Source organism: Melospiza melodia, chromosome 5, assembly GCF_035770615.1.
Source record: "Melospiza melodia melodia isolate bMelMel2 chromosome 5, bMelMel2.pri, whole genome shotgun sequence".
In the NCBI taxonomy this organism is placed as follows: domain Eukaryota; kingdom Metazoa; phylum Chordata; class Aves; order Passeriformes; family Passerellidae; genus Melospiza; species Melospiza melodia.
The window spans coordinates 84,997,711-85,015,586 of record NC_086198.1 but is presented as its reverse complement, the minus strand read 5'-3'; the positions used below and the strand labels follow the sequence as shown (position 1 = coordinate 85,015,586).

At 39.1% G+C, this 17,876-nt stretch overlaps 1 protein-coding gene across 4 annotated transcripts in view; it reads left to right on the top strand.

Annotated features, from left to right (window-relative positions):
• PPARGC1A (PPARG coactivator 1 alpha) overlaps positions 1 to 16,614 on the top strand; it is a 366,906-nt gene extending 350,292 nt beyond the window's left edge. For all 4 annotated transcript variants that reach the window (XM_063157723.1, XM_063157724.1, XM_063157726.1 and 1 more), the window contains 4 exons: positions 31 to 151; positions 9,280 to 9,401; positions 9,760 to 9,911; positions 12,789 to 16,614. In XM_063157723.1, coding sequence (XP_063013793.1) covers positions 31 to 151; positions 9,280 to 9,401; positions 9,760 to 9,911; positions 12,789 to 12,892 — 499 coding nt within the window. In that variant the 3' untranslated portion in view covers positions 12,893 to 16,614. The remainder of the gene's footprint in view (positions 1 to 30; positions 152 to 9,279; positions 9,402 to 9,759; positions 9,912 to 12,788) is intronic.
• Positions 16,615 to 17,876: the final 1,262 nt, after the last annotated feature.

Sequence of the window (17,876 nt, the reverse complement as noted above, 5' to 3'; positions counted from 1 at the left end):
TTGATTTGATGACTAAGTTGTGTTTCCTAGATATGACAGCTATGAGGAATATCAGCATGAAAGGCTGAAGAGGGAAGAATACCGCAAAGAGTATGAAAAACGGGAATCTGAAAGGGCCAAGCAAAGGGAGAGACAGAGGCAGAAAGCAATTGTAAGCACTGTAAAGATAACTTTCATATTGAAATAGATCTCTGTTTCATGGATTCTAATGCTACAATTCAGAGTTTATTTCTTTTTTATAAAAATACAAAAATTTGCTTACATGTATTTCTTAATATTTTTCATTTTAAGCAAATATGTATTTTCATAATAATTTCTGCTTTGGTGTTACACTACTAATTTTTTCAGGTTCTATAAATTGCAACTCTCCAAGTTTTTCACCCTAAACAGATCAGAGAACTTACTAGACAAGGGGTCATCCCAGACAGGACATTAATAGAAGAGAACTAATCTATTTCTTATACAGATAAATGAGTGAACCTGCCTTTTATACTGTATTTCACCTACCAGACATACATGAAATAAGGAGTCAGGTGATGTACCAGTTGCTGAACTCTCAGAGTGGCTGTAATTGTCTATACAGAGGGTGGAGACAACAGAACTCAAAACTGGGATCCAAAGACTTGGCTTGAATTATAACTTTTTCAATGTCTGTGATTTGGTTAATTTTTTTAAGTTATTTTTAGCAAAATAGTCTGAAGACAAGATGCAATTTGAAAATGTCACTTAGCACTGGCCCTCTCGTAATGAATATGTATTATTTAATTATTTTATCAGTGTTCTCTATGAAACAGCTAAAATACCTGAAGCAAAGAAAATAACCCATGTGGGGATAAGCAACTGTCTTGGCTGCTGTAGCAGTAGGACAGAAGGAAGAATGGCTATTAAATGGATGGGTGGCTTTTTCCCCTTTTGACTTCCCCAGTGGCAACTGCATTTTGATAAATTAAATTGGGAGCTGCTGTAAATCTGTTGCTGTAAAAGTTGCTAAACCCATTTGGTGTCTCACCTTCACATTTTGATTTTCTGTGTCCTGCTCTTTCCATTGGGTTGTACCTACACAGCTCTTCTGGCTGTGCTCTGGCTCTTGCATGACCTGGTACAGACCAGGATACTTCATCTTCGTTCCCAGGTTTTCCATTAGTGCTCTGTCCAGAGGTCACCAAAATTAATAGGTCTTTTTCCCAGTGACATTAGTAGACTTTGCAGCAAAAGGTGATTTGTCACACGTTTGGCAGCATTTCTCCTAATGCACCTACAGAACCAGGAGTGTTTAGAGATTGACAGAGACTGGCATAGTCTACAGCAATGAGAAGTTCTGTGAGTGAACAGACAACTTTATGGCCTGCTTTTTTTCTCTGCTGCTGTTGTTCTTTGTGAGCTTCAGCAAATCATTTCACTTTTCTCCATTTCAGGTGTCCTATCTGCAAAGTGTGGGTGATCAGTGTATTTTGTAAAGCACAAGATTTAGATCTGGATCATGCTCTGCTGTGAAATGCAGTGATGGCAGTGGAATAATTTTGTTTGGCTTCAGACAGGGCCATATTTAAGTCAATTGTTGCAGTTAGTTTTAAAATATCTGGCTTCCATCTGCTTAGAGATGAACACTACCTTCCGGCAATCATAACTTACAGTTGCTGTTCTCTCTTAGAGCTACCACAAATTAGAGATTCAAGTAGACTTCTGTCATGGGTGTATCTTGCTACTTCTCAATTACTGTACCTTACCCATATAAATAAACATGAATCTTGCTGAGGAGGTAGAAAATTTGATTTAGTTTAAAACAAACAAATATTTGGCAAGTAGCTAATCAAGAGAAAAGGAAAAAGGAAAGAAAAGAAACTTAAAAAGCTCCAGATATGCTGCATCATGCTGCATTAAAAATTCTAGACAATTCAAAACCAAGATTGAATTTATTTTCTTTCTAAAGTGATCATTTTGATTATAATTAACTTAATTAATTGAATTATTTATTAATAGGCATAAATAAATCAAAACTAAAAATAAATATCAATAAAGAGAACATGGCAAAAAAATCTAAAATCCAGTCATCTGTGTGAGTTCTGCAGGAATTGTAGATTAAGTCCAATTAGTTCCTTTATCCAAAGTCTATCAGCCCTTATACTTTAAAAGTCTGTATTGAATCGTGCCATTTTATACCCTGTGAAAACAGGTAAGGATTAGGAGACAGCAGAGAAAGGGGATCTCTGATCTCATTAATTCAGTGACAAAATCTGTATCTATAATTTCTAGCATTCTCTGCTCTTTTTCTTATGCCTTTTGGTTTATGGGTCTCTTTTGTGGTACTCTTTTCAGTCTTGAGGGACTCAACTCATTTATTGTTCAGCCACAAGAATGTCCTCTCTTTCTTTCCTTGAGCTCTTTCTACAGTCCCATAAATTTAGATTTCTTTGCTCTCTGTATTGGGGAATTTTTTATTTTCTTTCTAGCCCATTCTCGTGCTGCTGGATCTGATTTATGGCCACATACTTGCAGATGCTGTTAGAAGAGTGGCCCAAAGATTGGGTACTACTAATGCCTCAGTTATTACACAGGGCAAGTGACTTTCTTCATGAGAAGCACTGCTCTGAGATCTCAAGAGTTAGTTGTATAAAGGATGCACAGTAAAAAAGGAGCAGAAGTTGTGACAGAGCCAAAAGTCATTCGGTATTGTGGGAGTAGTATCTAGAATTAGTCTCTGGGACAATAGGCATGGGAAGCCTTGGAAAAAGAAATGAGAAAAAATAATATTTTAACATATTTTAATCTGTGAAAACCATGTTTGAAGCAATGCCCTCTGATTTTGCAGGCAGCTTGTATTTTGGCAGATGTGAAGACATATTGACAGAATACTGAGGAGAGTTAGAAGCACAGGCTTAGGTTTTAGAAGCCTGTGCTCCTGCTGGATGGCACAAGCATGTTTGAACACTGCCCCTTCAATCTCACACACAGCACCTTGACTGTAGAACATTCAGAGCTAGAGGCCTGGAATAGTATTTTCCTCTATAGATTCCTGAATTCCTGTCCAGACTTATAACTGTGTACAGGTGGTTTGACTTCAAAAGGTGCTGTGATATTCTTCTCATCTTCTTTTTCTTCTTTCCTCCTCTCCAGTTACTGGAGATTCATTGCCTTTTTTGTGGATTGAGGTCTTAATTTTGAGCAGGCATGCCTGAAAAATATGGACTGAGTCTACAAAGTACTTAGAGAATTTAAAAAAATATTTTTGTCATTCATTCATTCATTCATTCATTCATTCATTCATTCATTCATTCATTCATTCATTCATTCATTCATTTATACTTTTGATTGTGATTCCCTTCCTAACTGACCCGATGTTAGCACAGTTTAGTTTGATCTTCTTTTGTTTTATTTCACTGGGTCATGGGGATTTTTTTAGAATGGATCCTCACTGAACATAGGAATGGTGTGCCACCAAGACCTGCTTAACCATGTCAGCCAGATCCTAGTGGGGACACATGGACTATGACTTGAGGAGCATTGCAGGGCAGCAGAATCTGCTTAGTGCTTTGTGGAAACTGGGATCCAACCCCCAACCAAGGCAGACCACAGTGATTTGCTGAGAGGCTTGAAGACCCCTTTTTTCCTCTGATACACTCCAGGAAATTTCTGAATTGTGTGGGCTTTTACCCCAGCAGTTCATCATTAGACCATGTGGCAAATACGTTTCAAAGCATGGCACTAGACATAGCACATTCCAGTTCTGGAGTCACTAGTTGGTGATTCCTCGTTGATATGGTGCACCAGGGCTGGAGGTTAAGCTGTCTGATGAGCAGCTTGGTGTTGTGGCTCTTTGCTACTGTGCCACTCTGGCCATGATACTGACTTACAGCACATCCTTCATGCAGTTCATTTACTGTGTGCTCTGGCTGCTGCCAAGAGGTATAGCAAAATCAGGTTATACTCAAGTATAAAATTACAATTAACATTACCAATTTTCATTCCTAAATGCTGGCAGCCTTTATGAGAAAAATATCGAGAGTCCCAGTCCCAGGGAGCTTACAGACATAAAAAGATAAATGTGCTGTGAGGCCACTGTATCAGAAAGAAACACATGGTTTCAAAGAAAATAAATTGCTCTAAAACAGGAAGCCAGGAGAAAGGTGGTTTCATAAATGAGTGCTTGCCTTCTCGAAAGTCTAAAACCAGAGTTAGCCTGTAATAGAATGCATTTCCACTTATGAAAGATTCAATGTATGTTGTATATTTAGTTTGGATTTTTTTGTTTGTTGTTGCTCATCTTGATGGCCTAGATCCCAGATACTCTAATTTTACTGTATATGTTTCTACCTAAATTTTGAGTTTTACTGGTCCATCATTATTTTTCTAGCAGTCACCATGTGGAATTTCTCTGAACTGTTCTGAGCAAGATAATAATCTTGTTTGGGTTTTTTTCCCCCAGTTTTTGTGATTTTTACTTTTGCCATTCATACTTACTCACAGGCCATACTAATTTTTCTTTTCTCAGTCTAAAGAATTTTTTTCTCATTATTGTTACATCAGAAGCTTAAGCTTTAATGGCTTATCTCCACCCATAGCATTTCTGGTTTTGCAACCAATCCCATTACGTTTTCAAAATGGTATTTGGCCTTCAGCTTCAAGGATAAAAGTCTTCATGGCTTAAAGTGTCTACTGGCAGAGAGGTCATTTGGCATGGGAGACAGCACAGACATGGAGTGTGTACCCAGCCAGACACCTGTGCTGGAGTCAGCAGCAGAGCCTTTACAAGCCCATAACAGAACCCAGCTTTCAAATACTCCCGGATTTCTTCTCTCAGCTTCACATAAAGCATTACCTGGCTCTTGGAGAACTAGGTATGCCCCACAGACATGCAGGCAAAAAATGGTAGGAAAAATGGAAACAGCATCACCACAGGCAGGCAAAGATAACAACTGTTGGGGGAAGTAGGAAAAAAGACCAAGGGAAAACTAATACATCTAATGGTCTGTGTTTAGTGAAATAATTATGAAATAAAGACTTATGAATAAGGAAGCAGAAAGAAAATAAAGTTTTGGAGGAATCCTTTGCAAGACAAAAAGATCCTTAGCATCAGTGAAAATTTAGAGGATGAGCAGTTCCTTTATTGACCCTTAGATGTGTAAGGTGTATCCCAGTCTTGCTTTCTCATATTTTGTTATTCTAATGCTTCAGGATTTTCATTTGAGACTTAAAATACTGCTTGTCAGTCCAAGATTTTCTGCCACATCTTTCTATCAATTTTTTTTTGCTGCCATGAAGAACAAGCAAGATTGTGAAACAAGACAGAGATGTTAGGCCCGAGGGAGTTGGCTGGACTTATTCTCTTTTTTCTAACCTGGCAGATCAAGGAGCCACACTTAATGCTTATGATACAAAATAAATAATGTGCACTTTTGGGAGGGAAATATGAACAGGTAGCTTCTGGTGTTTCCTGCAGGTTCCCTCTGCCCAAATGTAATTGAAAACAAAAGCTTCTCTCTGCCCTTCTCTAGGTTTTCAAGTCATCAATCATATCCTCTAACAACTGCAGTAAACATTTTACTTATATGCCTATATAGACTTACAAATGTACTTTATTATTAAAAAAAAGGTTCTTAACATTTAGGGGTGTGTTGCTATCTTGTTAGGCTTCTATTATTAATGGGAATAAAAGGAAGGCATCTCTATGAATATTAATATTCATAGTTGCTTTAAATAATCCAGAGTTAACCAAGGCAAAGACAATTCTATGTGAATCCTGCATTCTTGGGTATCTTATTCCATCATGGCATTCTGCTTAAAAAAATACTTGAACCCATCTCCTCATATGTGCGCACTGGAGGACATATGGTGCATTTCAGCTTTAAATTTGAATTTCCTTGATTTTGCAGGTTTAACTTATTCCCTTAACAGTACTTTAACAGGCTTTTTTTTTTTTAATTGTTCAGTTTTGCTTTATTACAGTTGTCTTAAAGGGTTATTAGAGATATAAAGGTTATTAGAGGGATAGAAGAAGGAAAAATTGCACAGGCATGCAGATAGACTTATGGAAGAGTGTGCAATAGATATTTCCATCACACTGTAATATAACAATCTCCATGTCAGTGAGTGAAACATTATGTTTTTTTCAGTTGAGATATATTATCTCAGCTAAAGTATATTAGGCAGTCTGCTGTGTTATGTTCTGCTCCATCTGGTCAGTCATTTAGGTTCAATAGCAAGTATCAATGGAATTGTTTCTTATCAAGTGTTTCAGTGCGGTTAAATCCTTGATTTGGTAAAACAGTCTGAAAAAGTAATTACTCTGCATATGCAGATTTTCCTGGTTTTGAAGTTTATGGCACCCAACCATAGTGAAAGTAAGCAGAATTAGAATGTGGAAATGGAAGAAATGCAGATTTCTGTAGCTTGCACTCTGCAGTCCCTGGTTCACAGAAGCCCTGCCCAAACTCCTCTGTCAGGAAGGTCAGGGCTGTGGACTGGGACACAGTGGAGACAGAGATAAAAAGCAGCAGCTGTCTGGAAAGTACCCTTGTGCCCTAAATTATGGCTGCCCATGAGCACAAGTGCTTCTTTTAGCCATGCCAGCTTCTCCAAACTGCACTGCTGTGGCAGAGAGCAAGGGCAGCTTTTGGACCCTGTGTTTTGGAAGGTGTAGCATTTAAAAGTGGATGTGTCTGTCCCAGCATGGTTACAGAGGACTATCAAGGCACTCACCTTGGTTCCTTACATCATCAAAAGAGGCAGTAGTTTCAAGTGTCTAAATTAGATCCTTACCAGGTCCCCCTGATTAAGGAGAGCTGATACATATTTTGGTAAAGCAATCAAGGACTCCACTGGGCTGACCAGGGACCTATAAGGGACACAGGTAATTCTTTGTGCCATTCCTTAGTGGGTAGGGCTTTTGGGTAGGAATGTTTGATTCTTGAATCTCTGTTTTCTGCAGTTTTAAACTTTCATTTCTCAGGAGCTTCGATTAACTGGATCTTAGCCCCTGAGATTTGTGAGGCCAGGAAAAGAGTCAGTGGAAATAGTTTACTGAATGTGCTAGTAAGAGTTTCTGTTGGGAGACAGATATTTTAGTATTGGCTTCCTGCCGCAGGAATTGTTTATTTATTTTGCATTAAATAGTTCCTGAGAGCAAAGTGCTCTCCTGGGAACAGGAAGACAAGATTTCCAGCACCCCAAACTAAGAATTCTGATGGTCTCTTTATCTCAAATGAATACTCAAACAAGTAAAGAAGTGACATCAATATAATTTCTGATTTTACCTGTGTTTTGGTCTGATCTCAATTGTATTGTCCATGGTCCAAGAGTGACTGGTGCTTTAAGCCTCTGTGGGGACTCATGGAAAAGATACATTTCATGCTATATCTGAATTGTAACACTATAAACTACCTGTCTCTTCAGGCTAGAATGTTTCTGAGCAGGAATGCAAGTCTATATTTAGGTCCCTAGTGCCTTTTGCGTTGCACAGTTGAGGTGCCATTAGCCTTTAGGCACCTCCAGGTTACGATAGTCATGAATTCTCAGCAGTCAGTGTAGCTCCTTCGGCATTCGGCACCTAAATTCTGCACAAGTCTCAGGTGCCAAAGCTGATGGTTTAAACTGACATTGCTGCGCTGACTGACAGATTTATGCCAGCTGAGAATGTGCTGGTGGTGGATTTATGGGGCTGCTGTGTGGGTGTGGAAGGGATGAGCAGCAGGGCCAGTAGTGCCAGGCCAGAGGCAATCGGAGACAGGAAGGCTGAGCACCCAAGCCTTGTATAGCTGGTGCTTCTTTGCCCTGGTTACCTTAAGGTCAGTGTTTTAAAGATCTCCTTTTTCCATTTTATTTTCTTGCAGCTCACTAAATGGCTCTGCCCTCAGAAGTGTTTATCCTAAAATTCATGAAGTGGCTCTTAAAGAGTTTTCTAGTCCTTCCCTCATTTCACTGAGCATTTGCACTAAGGAAGGAATGATACCACCACAGCTTGATTGTTATAAAAGTATCTGATGCTTTGTTCTAGGTGCTGAAAGAACATGCAAAAGAGACCCTAGCCTAGGGTCTTCGGTCAGGTGTTTTTTATTCTGAATAAACCAAAAGGCAGTGGTAACTGTGGGATATGTTTTACTTCCTGCCATTCCCCCTGAAATGTTTCTTTTAATAAAAGGCATATTTTGGACCCAGTCCTGGTTTCTGCTGGCATAGAGTTAATTTTCTTCTTAGTAGCTACAGTAGGTACAGCACAGTATTTTGGATTTAGTATTAATGTTGATAAGACATTGATGTTATAATTGTTGTTAAGTAGTGCTTACTCTGAATGAAGGACTTTCCAGTTTCCCCTGCTCTGCCAGGGAGCAGGTGCAGAAGATGCTTGCAGGGAGTGTGGCCAGGACAGCTGACCTGAGGTGGCCAAAGGGATATTCCATACCATGTGGAATCATGCCCAGTATATAAACCAGGGGAGTTGGCTGGGAGAGGCAGAGCACTGCTCGTGGATGGGCTGGGTGTTGGTCAGAAGGTGCTGCACTGGTTTCTTTTGTGTTTTATTCCTCTCTCTCCCCTTTTCATTACAATTACTGTCATTATGATTATTACTATTATTATGTCTGTCTTTGTTTCATTTATTAAGCTGATCTTATTGCAGATGTTTCTCCTTTTTCTAGTTTTTCTCCCCATCCCACCAATGAGCAGGGAATGAGCTAGGGGCTGCGTAGTGCTTAGTTTTTGGCAGGGGTGACAATCTTAAAAAGTTTTCCCTCTGTTTAAAAGTATGGATTATGGTGAAACAGGATTGGAGGATGAATCAGCCATTGAGTTTATGAGCTTATAATGTTATGTTTGTAATGTATTTTGTTATGTCTGTGGTACACTTATGCAATTATTGTGTTACTTTATGCTACTCTGCAAGAAAGATGAGTTTTGCTTGGTATTCTATACATGGCAAGAGAAAGGGAGTTCCTAGTTTGGAAGAGTTTGCAGTCCTGGAGGGGAACAGGTAGAAAAGGTGAGAGGGAAGAAGGTGCAGTAGGATACAAAGGGAAGCATCTGTCAGTGTACTGAGCAGTAACAGCAATCAGTGAACCCTTCCCACACCACCTGACAAATGTAGGGTCACTTAAATACCTTAGATGCTTTCCAGGAGGGAACTATTGCATGTTTATGCAAGATGCAGTAGGCCTTCCACAAAAGAATGCTTCTATAATTATGCATCCTCTGCACATCTGTGTGTGTCTTTGCATGCGTGTATGTAAAGGTTCATCTCTATTACACATTTGTTAAAAGAACACCTTCCCGGTTGCTCTCTATCAACAGGAAGAACGTCGTGTGATTTATCTGGGTAAAATCAGACCTGACACAACCCGAACTGAACTGAGGGACCGGTTTGAAGTTTTTGGTGAAATTGAGGAGTGCACAGTAAATTTGCAGGATGATGGGTAGGAACTTTTGAGATTACTTCTTGTTTGAGAGCTGCCATATGTAAAAAATTATGGCAGTGAGATTACTGGTATGGGAGTTACCAGTATAAGTAAGTCCTGTGACAGATGACATGCTGAGTTCAAAACCTTACTTATTTTCTTTCATCCTTATTTATTAATCTTGCTAGTTGAAATTTCCTGTCCCAGAAATAAGTATTTAGCTGCATGACAGGACAATCATGCTGATAAATGGATGCAGTACCTCTGGCATTTCCACTGCCGGGTCTCTGGCAAGTTCTTGCTTTCAGGAAGGGGTTACACTAATGTGTGTTAACTCTTCTCAGCTTTTGTTCACAACTGTGTTTTTCACTGGCAGAGACAGCTATGGTTTCATCACCTACCGCTATACTTGTGACGCCTTCGCTGCTCTTGAGAATGGATACACTTTACGCAGGTCAAACGAGCCTGATTTTGAACTGTACTTCTGTGGACGCAAGCAGCTTTGCAAGTCTAACTATGCAGACCTAGGTAGGTGTTTTGCTCTATGTGAATTGAAATACCTAACAGGAATCTTGTAACTCATGAGAATTTAGGGTTTGCTTCTTTTTTGTTTACTGCTGATACCCTTTAAATGATTGGAGGGGTGTTGAAGAAAGTGGTTTTCACCTGCTGTAAGAAGTTTAAAAGTCTACTAATCTGAGCTGGCTTCTTTCAAATATTCCAAACTGAATATTGTTTTAAAGCCCATTTCCATCATTATCAAAAATAAGTGCCCAATATGCAATAATACATCTCTAAGTTGAAAAGATGGCACTGCAGAAACCTCCCACATGCTTTACTGTTTATTGCTGTAACTGTTTGATTCCAGTACCTCACTTATGTATATGAGAGATAAGCAGAGGATAAAGTAGATGCCCCAACCCAAAATCTTTGTTATGATTCTTACTTCGCTATGAGTTCTGTTGTAGATAGGCAGTATTTGCCAGGGGCACTCATTAAACACAATTCATAGTTGCTCAAGTTTGAAAGCTAGAAGAGCTTGTGGCCAAATCTGACCCTTAGTGTGGCAAAAGCCACTGATCTCAACTGGTGATTCTAAAATTGTGCATAAGCATCTATGTGTATGAAGGTGTCTCCTTGCAGGGCCTTCCAGTTGTGATGTCAGAGGCTCCAGCCTGTGGAAAGCTTTGCAATTCTCTTGGTGTTTGAAGTTCCGCTGATGTGGGGCTTTATGCATAGCAGTCTCCAGCCCCCAGTATGCTGTGATAACTCCAGTCCCAAGTGTGCATACTGGCTGTGACAACACACTTGGGTCTGTCTGAGTCTTGCCTGGGCAAAAGTCTGTGATTCTGTCCTGTGCTCCAAGTCAGGGTGTGGTGCTTCCCCTCGCAAGTATTTCTGGAGAAGTTCAAAGTCTTCCAGCAGGAGTACTGATGTAAAGTACACGTGTAAAGAGACTATGCAGACTACCAAAACAGCCTCTGTGATATTGCGATATAGGATAAACTCACCTCTTATTTAATTACCTTTTAAAATGTAAAGTATTCATTAAATGTTAAACCTTTCCTAATGCCTGTATAAATAGACTAAAGGCATGGAAAATACTCTTTTCTGAATTACATAGCAAGGCACATTTTTGCTGTTGAATCTGTATTAATCAGATATTGTAGATTTTTTAATGAATAAATGACCACAGTCATTAAAATCTCTCATAACCCTGTAACACAGTGCTAATGAAATCTTGTATGTGCTGCCCTCGGCTTTGTACAATGCAGGAAGTGAATGCAGATATATTTTTTCTAACCAATTGATGTCTTTTCAAAATAAATTATGAAGATTGTATGCATTGTTCACAATGAATATGCTATAATTCACTTCAGTGGCTAAACAGATAATATAAAGCTAAGAAAAGGCAATTGACTGCTGAAGAGATACAGGGTTGATGTAGAAAATATAAAAGGTAGCAAGGCATTTGTTGAAATGTAGGCTGATAAAAACAGTAAAACCAGATTAAAGTCTTGCCTTGATTTGACTTATCTTCAGCAATGGAAGCCAAGGTCATCTCTGTATCTCAGAAAATCTGGGGTTTAAAGTAAGTTGTCTGAAGGGAACCCTCTTGAACATTATTCATCACTGGGAGTATTCCCTGTCAACTCTCTCCATTGTGAGAGGGATTCCCAGAGTAGCTGTGAGCAGACTGTTTTCACTTTGTCCTGCTGACAGCTTGAGCTTCTGTACTTCAGACTGCATTCCCTGTATTTCGCAGAGTATCGGATAGAGCACCATAAGGAAATGGCAGGATGAACTTTAAAATTCATGAGCTGGTACCAGGACAGAGAGAATTAATCAGCTTTGGGTTGAGTACAGAAGAAAGAAAACACTTGAAATAGTAGTCAGAAGTTTAACACCTCTCCTCTGTGAGAAGATATTGTCTTAGCAGAACTTGTAATGAACATTTAATGCGCAGTGTGTCTTATAGTAGTAGATGGGGAGTTCTGATTAATTCAACACAAGAAATGGCAAGAAAAGGGCACTCACATAAAGGAGCTGTGACACAGGAACTGGTGAGAGTCAGTGTTAAGCAGGGTTGACTCCAAAAGGAAATTCATTGCTTGCAGCCATGTCAATAATTGTACTGGAGTTGTGTGGCCCCAAATGTACAATCCCTCCTCTGTGCTGGGAACAGACTGACGTCCGTGCCTGAGCAGCTGACAAGGCTGGAACGGGTATCCTAGGCGGCAGGAGCGAGCTGGGCTGTTGTTGCTGCTGTGGCTTATCACACACATGTGATGCAGAAAGCTGAGGAGCCCACCTGAGTCTGCTCATGCAGCCTTGCAGAGGCCCTGCCCAGAATTGCTCACTCTCTAAACAAGCAAACCCAAAAAGATAAATGGAAGCAAACCCAGAGATTCTGGCAGGCGTAAAGCATTCCACAAGACCCCAAGGGAAGGTGGGCTCTGTCCTCTGTATGCTGCTCACAGACTGCTCTGGCTTTCTTAATTTTCTTAGGAAAATTAAGTCTTGGACATGTTATGAAACAGCAGTTGGAAGACAAAGGTGGAGTTTTGATTAAGGTATCTGTCAAGATTATCTGGACTACTTTGAGACCTATATACAAGTGTCTTGGTGCTCAAGTCCTTGAGGAAACTGTTCTGAGTTTACCTGCTCTAAATGTATATGCAATTAGTGGTTCTTCCCCACTACTGATGATGGGTACCACTTTTGTTAGGTGCTGCTTCTTACCAGGAATGTCTAAAGCTTCTGTGATGGTCATTGCTAAGCTTTTTCATCCCATAAAGTTGTGGTTGTAAGTGGATTGTTTCTTCAGCGTCTTGTTTGTACTGATACACAGAGAAAATAAGTAGTTCTTGCGTCTTACCTAAACTTGCATCTTTTGGGTTTCAGATTCAAACTCAGATGATTTTGATCCTGCTTCTACTAAAAGCAAGTATGACTCCATGGATTTTGATAGTTTACTCAAAGAGGCACAGCGGAGCCTGCGTAGGTAACAAGCATGTCATCCGAAGAAAACAAAGGGATGGCGAATACCTCACGGACATCACGTCCTTCAATATTGGACAACTGCAAAGTCGTACTTAGGAATTTCTCCTACTTTACACTCTCTGTTCAAAACCATGGTTTACATGAACACAGCTGCTCGAGGAGTGGAGGGGCAGGGTGCTGCCCAGCAAGCACACGCGTGGCCATGGGTGTCAGCCGCGCTCTGGCGGGGGAGCCGGGCGTCCCTGGCGAGTTCAATGCAAATCACGAGACATGGCAGCAGTTCCACAGAGATACACGTACAACGATGAACTGCAAAATCTGTAAATAGTGCATTTTAACAAAAAAAGAACAAAAACAAACAGAGAAAAAAACCCCAGTGTGAGAACTACGGCTGCTGATGTCTGGGGATCAGACACTGCATATTTTTTTTTGTAAAGAAGCTTCTTCTCACGGTGATAATATGACAATCCAGAAGAAACCACAGGTCCCAGAAGCCTGTAATCTGTCTTAGCTTTGTTTTAAGATTGTTCTTTTTTTGGTTGGTTTGTTTTTTGGGTTTTTTTGTGGATTTTATTTTGCAGAAAAGAAAATTAAAAGGCTCAAGCTTCCCTAACATTTTGAAGTTTCATCTTTTAATTCTGACACCCATGTAAATGTCTACAACATTGATCTTCCACAGCAGAATTTTCAAAGCCTTGTTAATGGTCAAATGTGCAGCTTGTTCAGCGATTTATTCTAATGAGCGGACGTGGTGTTACATTATTAATGAGAGTTGGATATAACTATCTGGGTGTGTGCACAGATAGTTTATTTGCTACATTCTCTAAAGTAGTTGAGTATTTACAAATGTTAAATGGAGTATTTTTATTTATGTACATACTGTATGACGATGTTCTTTTTTGTTACAGCTATGCACTGTAAATGCAGCCTTCTTTTCAAAAAACTGCTGAATTTTTCTTAATCAAGAATACTCAAATGTAATTATATGAGGTGAAACAATTATTGTACACTAACATATGTAGAAAGCTGAACCTACGCTTATATATATTTGATTGTAAAAAAAAAGAGAAAATCGTGTGGGTGAGGGTGTGAGTGTGCATATGTGTGCATGTGTGTCTGAGTGCAAAAATGCATTATACACATTCATCCCTTCTTTGGTGAGCTTATATAAGAATTTTGTCAAGAATTATCCTAGCCCAAAAGATATTAGCCACCTTCTGCAGTATTTTTCCACATTTTTCTCATTGCTTGATTTTCCTTTGCAGTTTTATACACTGAATTTGTTAGGGGAATGAAATTTTCTCATCTAAATTTTTCTAGAAAATATCATAATTTTATGTAAAGTCTCTCAAATGGGTAATCATTAAGAAATGGTTTTATTTTATGTATCAACAGTAGTTTTGGAACTAGAGGTCAAAAATCTTTTTAAAATGCTATTTTGTTTTAATTTTTGTGATTTTAGTTTGATAAAAATATGCTGAGGTACTAAGTACAGTATGATTTTTACTGTAATTCTGTGTCTAAACACTGTTCTTGAAGCCAGTAATCTTTTCATTGGCAGAGTTTAATGATGGTATTTATCTATATTTTTTACAGTTATGCATCCTGTATAAATACCAATCCTTCATTCCTTTGTTTACTAAAGAGACATATTTATCAGTTATAATTATCCTATTTATTATAAATTATGAGATGACTAAAAGAATAAAAAGGCCAGTGGAAATTTTATACCTAGGATGCATGATGGTTGTCAGTTTGGAGTAAGCAAGTGCTTTGTTTGAAAATTCCGCTTTTGCAGAAGCAGTGGGTTGGTTTGGGTTTTTTTCCTTTTTTTTTTACTATGCACTAGCATGGCCTCAAATGTGCCCATGACATTGTTGCTGATGACATTGCTTCTGTTAAATTAAATAGAAATTTCAGGAAAGAAAAAAACCACAAGAGTATAAACTACTGCTATTCTGAGCATCAGAATTTCATCTGAACTCGGAGTCTCTACTGAATCAGCAAAGTTTGGAATTTGCTTGTGAATGTATAGATTTCTTATTCTATTTCTCTTTGGCATTCATGACTCCTCTTAAAGGTATGGCACACCTAACTATTTAATCTACCTTCCCACTCCAAATCTTAGAAAACTGATTCTACCCCCATACCAGTGCAGTTGATTCTGATGGCTGCATTCATTTTATCACCAGCATATTGTGTTCTGAGAGATTCCATGTCTGTCGTGTCGGATGCTTGCTTGATTTTTTGGCTTCTTATTTCTCAGTAGATAGATAGCAATAAAACAAAAAAAAAAAAAAAAAAAGAAAAGAACTTTTCTGGAAGTTCTGTGTTACAAATGTAACATCCTTTACTCTGCATAATTCTTGTTGTTGCTCTGTAGGTTAAAAATGCAGGTATTTTAACTTTGTGTGAATGCCAAACTAAAAGTTTACAATTTTCCTTTCTGGATTTTGAGTATCTTCTGTTGTAAAGAAAAATATTAAAAGCAATAAATTATTTTTAAGAAATCAATATTTAGTATATCATATTATGTGTTCTAGGACCAGATGCATTACCTATTTTGCCTTTACATTTCTGTCATTAAATTTTAAAATGTTCTCTTTTGCCCTAGATTGCTGACATTAAGAAATTGGTGTGGGGTTTGTGTGGGGGCATTATTTATTTTTCACCAAGCACACATAATGAAGTGAGTCAAATTTTTTTTTCACTGGCCTGGCAAACATTTTCATCTTGAAGATGGCTTTCCTCTGTGGATTTACGAATTACATATGAAATTAATAGAGCTAGGATTGCTGAATAAAGCTATTTGGATCTTTCATAGACACTGTGGTAGGAAATCCATCAAAATATAAACTCAGTGTTTACTTTTCTTTTTTTCTTCCCCTAGAACATTTCAAATTAGCACATGTACCACATTGTCACCAGAGGCAAATTGCAGTATAGCTGTGTGTGTTTTTTATAAGAAGACTGTACTGTTGCTTTCATGCTGTGGTAAGTACCACATCCACAATACAGGTAACAGAACTGGTACTTAGGAACTGTGGTCTTTCCTAGAGCTGTAACTGAGGAATTCCTACAGAATGAAAAATTGTCTAAATACTAATCCAAGCAGAGGGAGCCTAAAGTTGAAGAAAAATATCTGTGCTAAACTACTCTGAAAAGCAGTTAGGCTGCCATCACCAAGAGCAGCCCTGAGAGGAAAGTTTGTGCCTCTGGGATAATAATACTTGGGTCAGTTAAAAAAAAAAAAACAAACCAACAAACACAACCACACCTCCTTCTCATCCCTTTAGATGTAAGCCTACAGTAGGTAATAATTATGTGTCCTTCTTAATGGCTGTAATGAGAACTTCAATCACTATAGTATAAGATCTGATCTATAAATGAACTAGAATAGCCATGTAATATAATGTGATGATTCTAAATTTGTACCTATGTGACAGACATTTTCAATAATGTGAACCACTGACCTGATGGAGCTACTGTAAGATTTGTACAGTAGGTGAACATGTAAAGTTGTGGGTTGGACTATGCTGAACAGGGGAAGTGAGATAGTAGTTAAGCCCAAGCTGGGCTGTTTTCCATCTGCCAATTCTACATGTACTTTTGTGGTTTAATTCATTGTATGAAAATTCCTGTGATTTTTTTCTTTTTTTTTTTTTTTAATGTGCAGTACACATCAGCCTCACTGAGAAAATAAAGGGAAACGAATGTTTCAAATCCATTTCTGTTTCTCATTCTTATTACAGGTTTCCCCCCCCACAATTGGTTGTATAGTGGGTTTTCTGTTGTTCTTTCTAGTGGACTTCAGATTATTGGCCAGAGCATGCCTGCATTACTGCACTTTGTACAGGGGACAGCATCACCAGTTTTGATATATATAATGGTAGAAAGTGGTACCTTTCTGCCATGAGTATACCCAAGTGCATTGAAGACCTGTGCCATATACCATGTACGAAAACTTTCAAAACATTCTCAGTGAGTTTAAGAGTTATGGTTTGAGTTAGAAGGAGGTGGGTAATGTAAGGACTTTTCTGTCTGTCCATGCTGGATCCCCGTGCAGGTAGTAGGGACTGAGAAGTGCGAAATGGTTGGCATCTTCCAGCCTAAGACAATAAACACCTGTTCTGGAAATAAGCCTGTCATGAGAGTTTTTCACCAGCCCCTGTCTCAGCAGACAGATCAGGAGGACCAGACAGGTAGGTGACAAGTGTGGCTGTCCTGACTCCTTTGAGGATGACACGGTGTGCACCACATGGGCTTCCACGGCAGCATTGCCACTGGGCAGGCAACTGGTAGGCTTAGGGATGGCAGAGGGTATTCGCACCCCTCTCCTTTACAGGCACAGAAATAGCGGAAGAATGGCTGTGGTTTGGTTTGCCCAGGGCTCATTCACAGGTAGCCATTTTACAGCTGCAGGCCTGTTCTGCTGTGACAGCAGCCTTCTCTGGGGGCTCACTGCACAGCACCATGGGGCTGAGTCTTCTCACCAAATGTCACCTCAGCAGGGACCCAGCTGCCATGTGAGGAGCAGGTGCTGGACAGCCTGGCTGTGCTTTTTAAGGAGATAACTACTGAATTCACTTGAAAAAATTGCTTTTCTCAAAACAATCAGCCTCCACCTCATCTCTCTTCCTAGCATTGCTATTTAATTTATGCTCCATAACTTGCAAAAATGTTTAGCTTTTGCATTTTTACCGTTTGCTAATCCAAGCTGTTCTGCTTGGCTCTCGCAAGGGCGGTAGAGGGAAGTTCCTCACCCTGCGGGATTTGCGTTGTTGACTCTCTGATCAAATTAATGCTCAAAACGTAGTAGGCCAAATCATTCCTGATGTATTTCATCAGTCTTGCTGCTGCTCCTCAAGGAATGAATTTAGCCCAATATTTCTCCAGTTACTAGGCTTTCTAATTTCATTTGTTTATTCATTTCATATTTTTGCATAGCACTTTTGATGCTTGCCAAAAAAAGCACTCGACATTAGATTT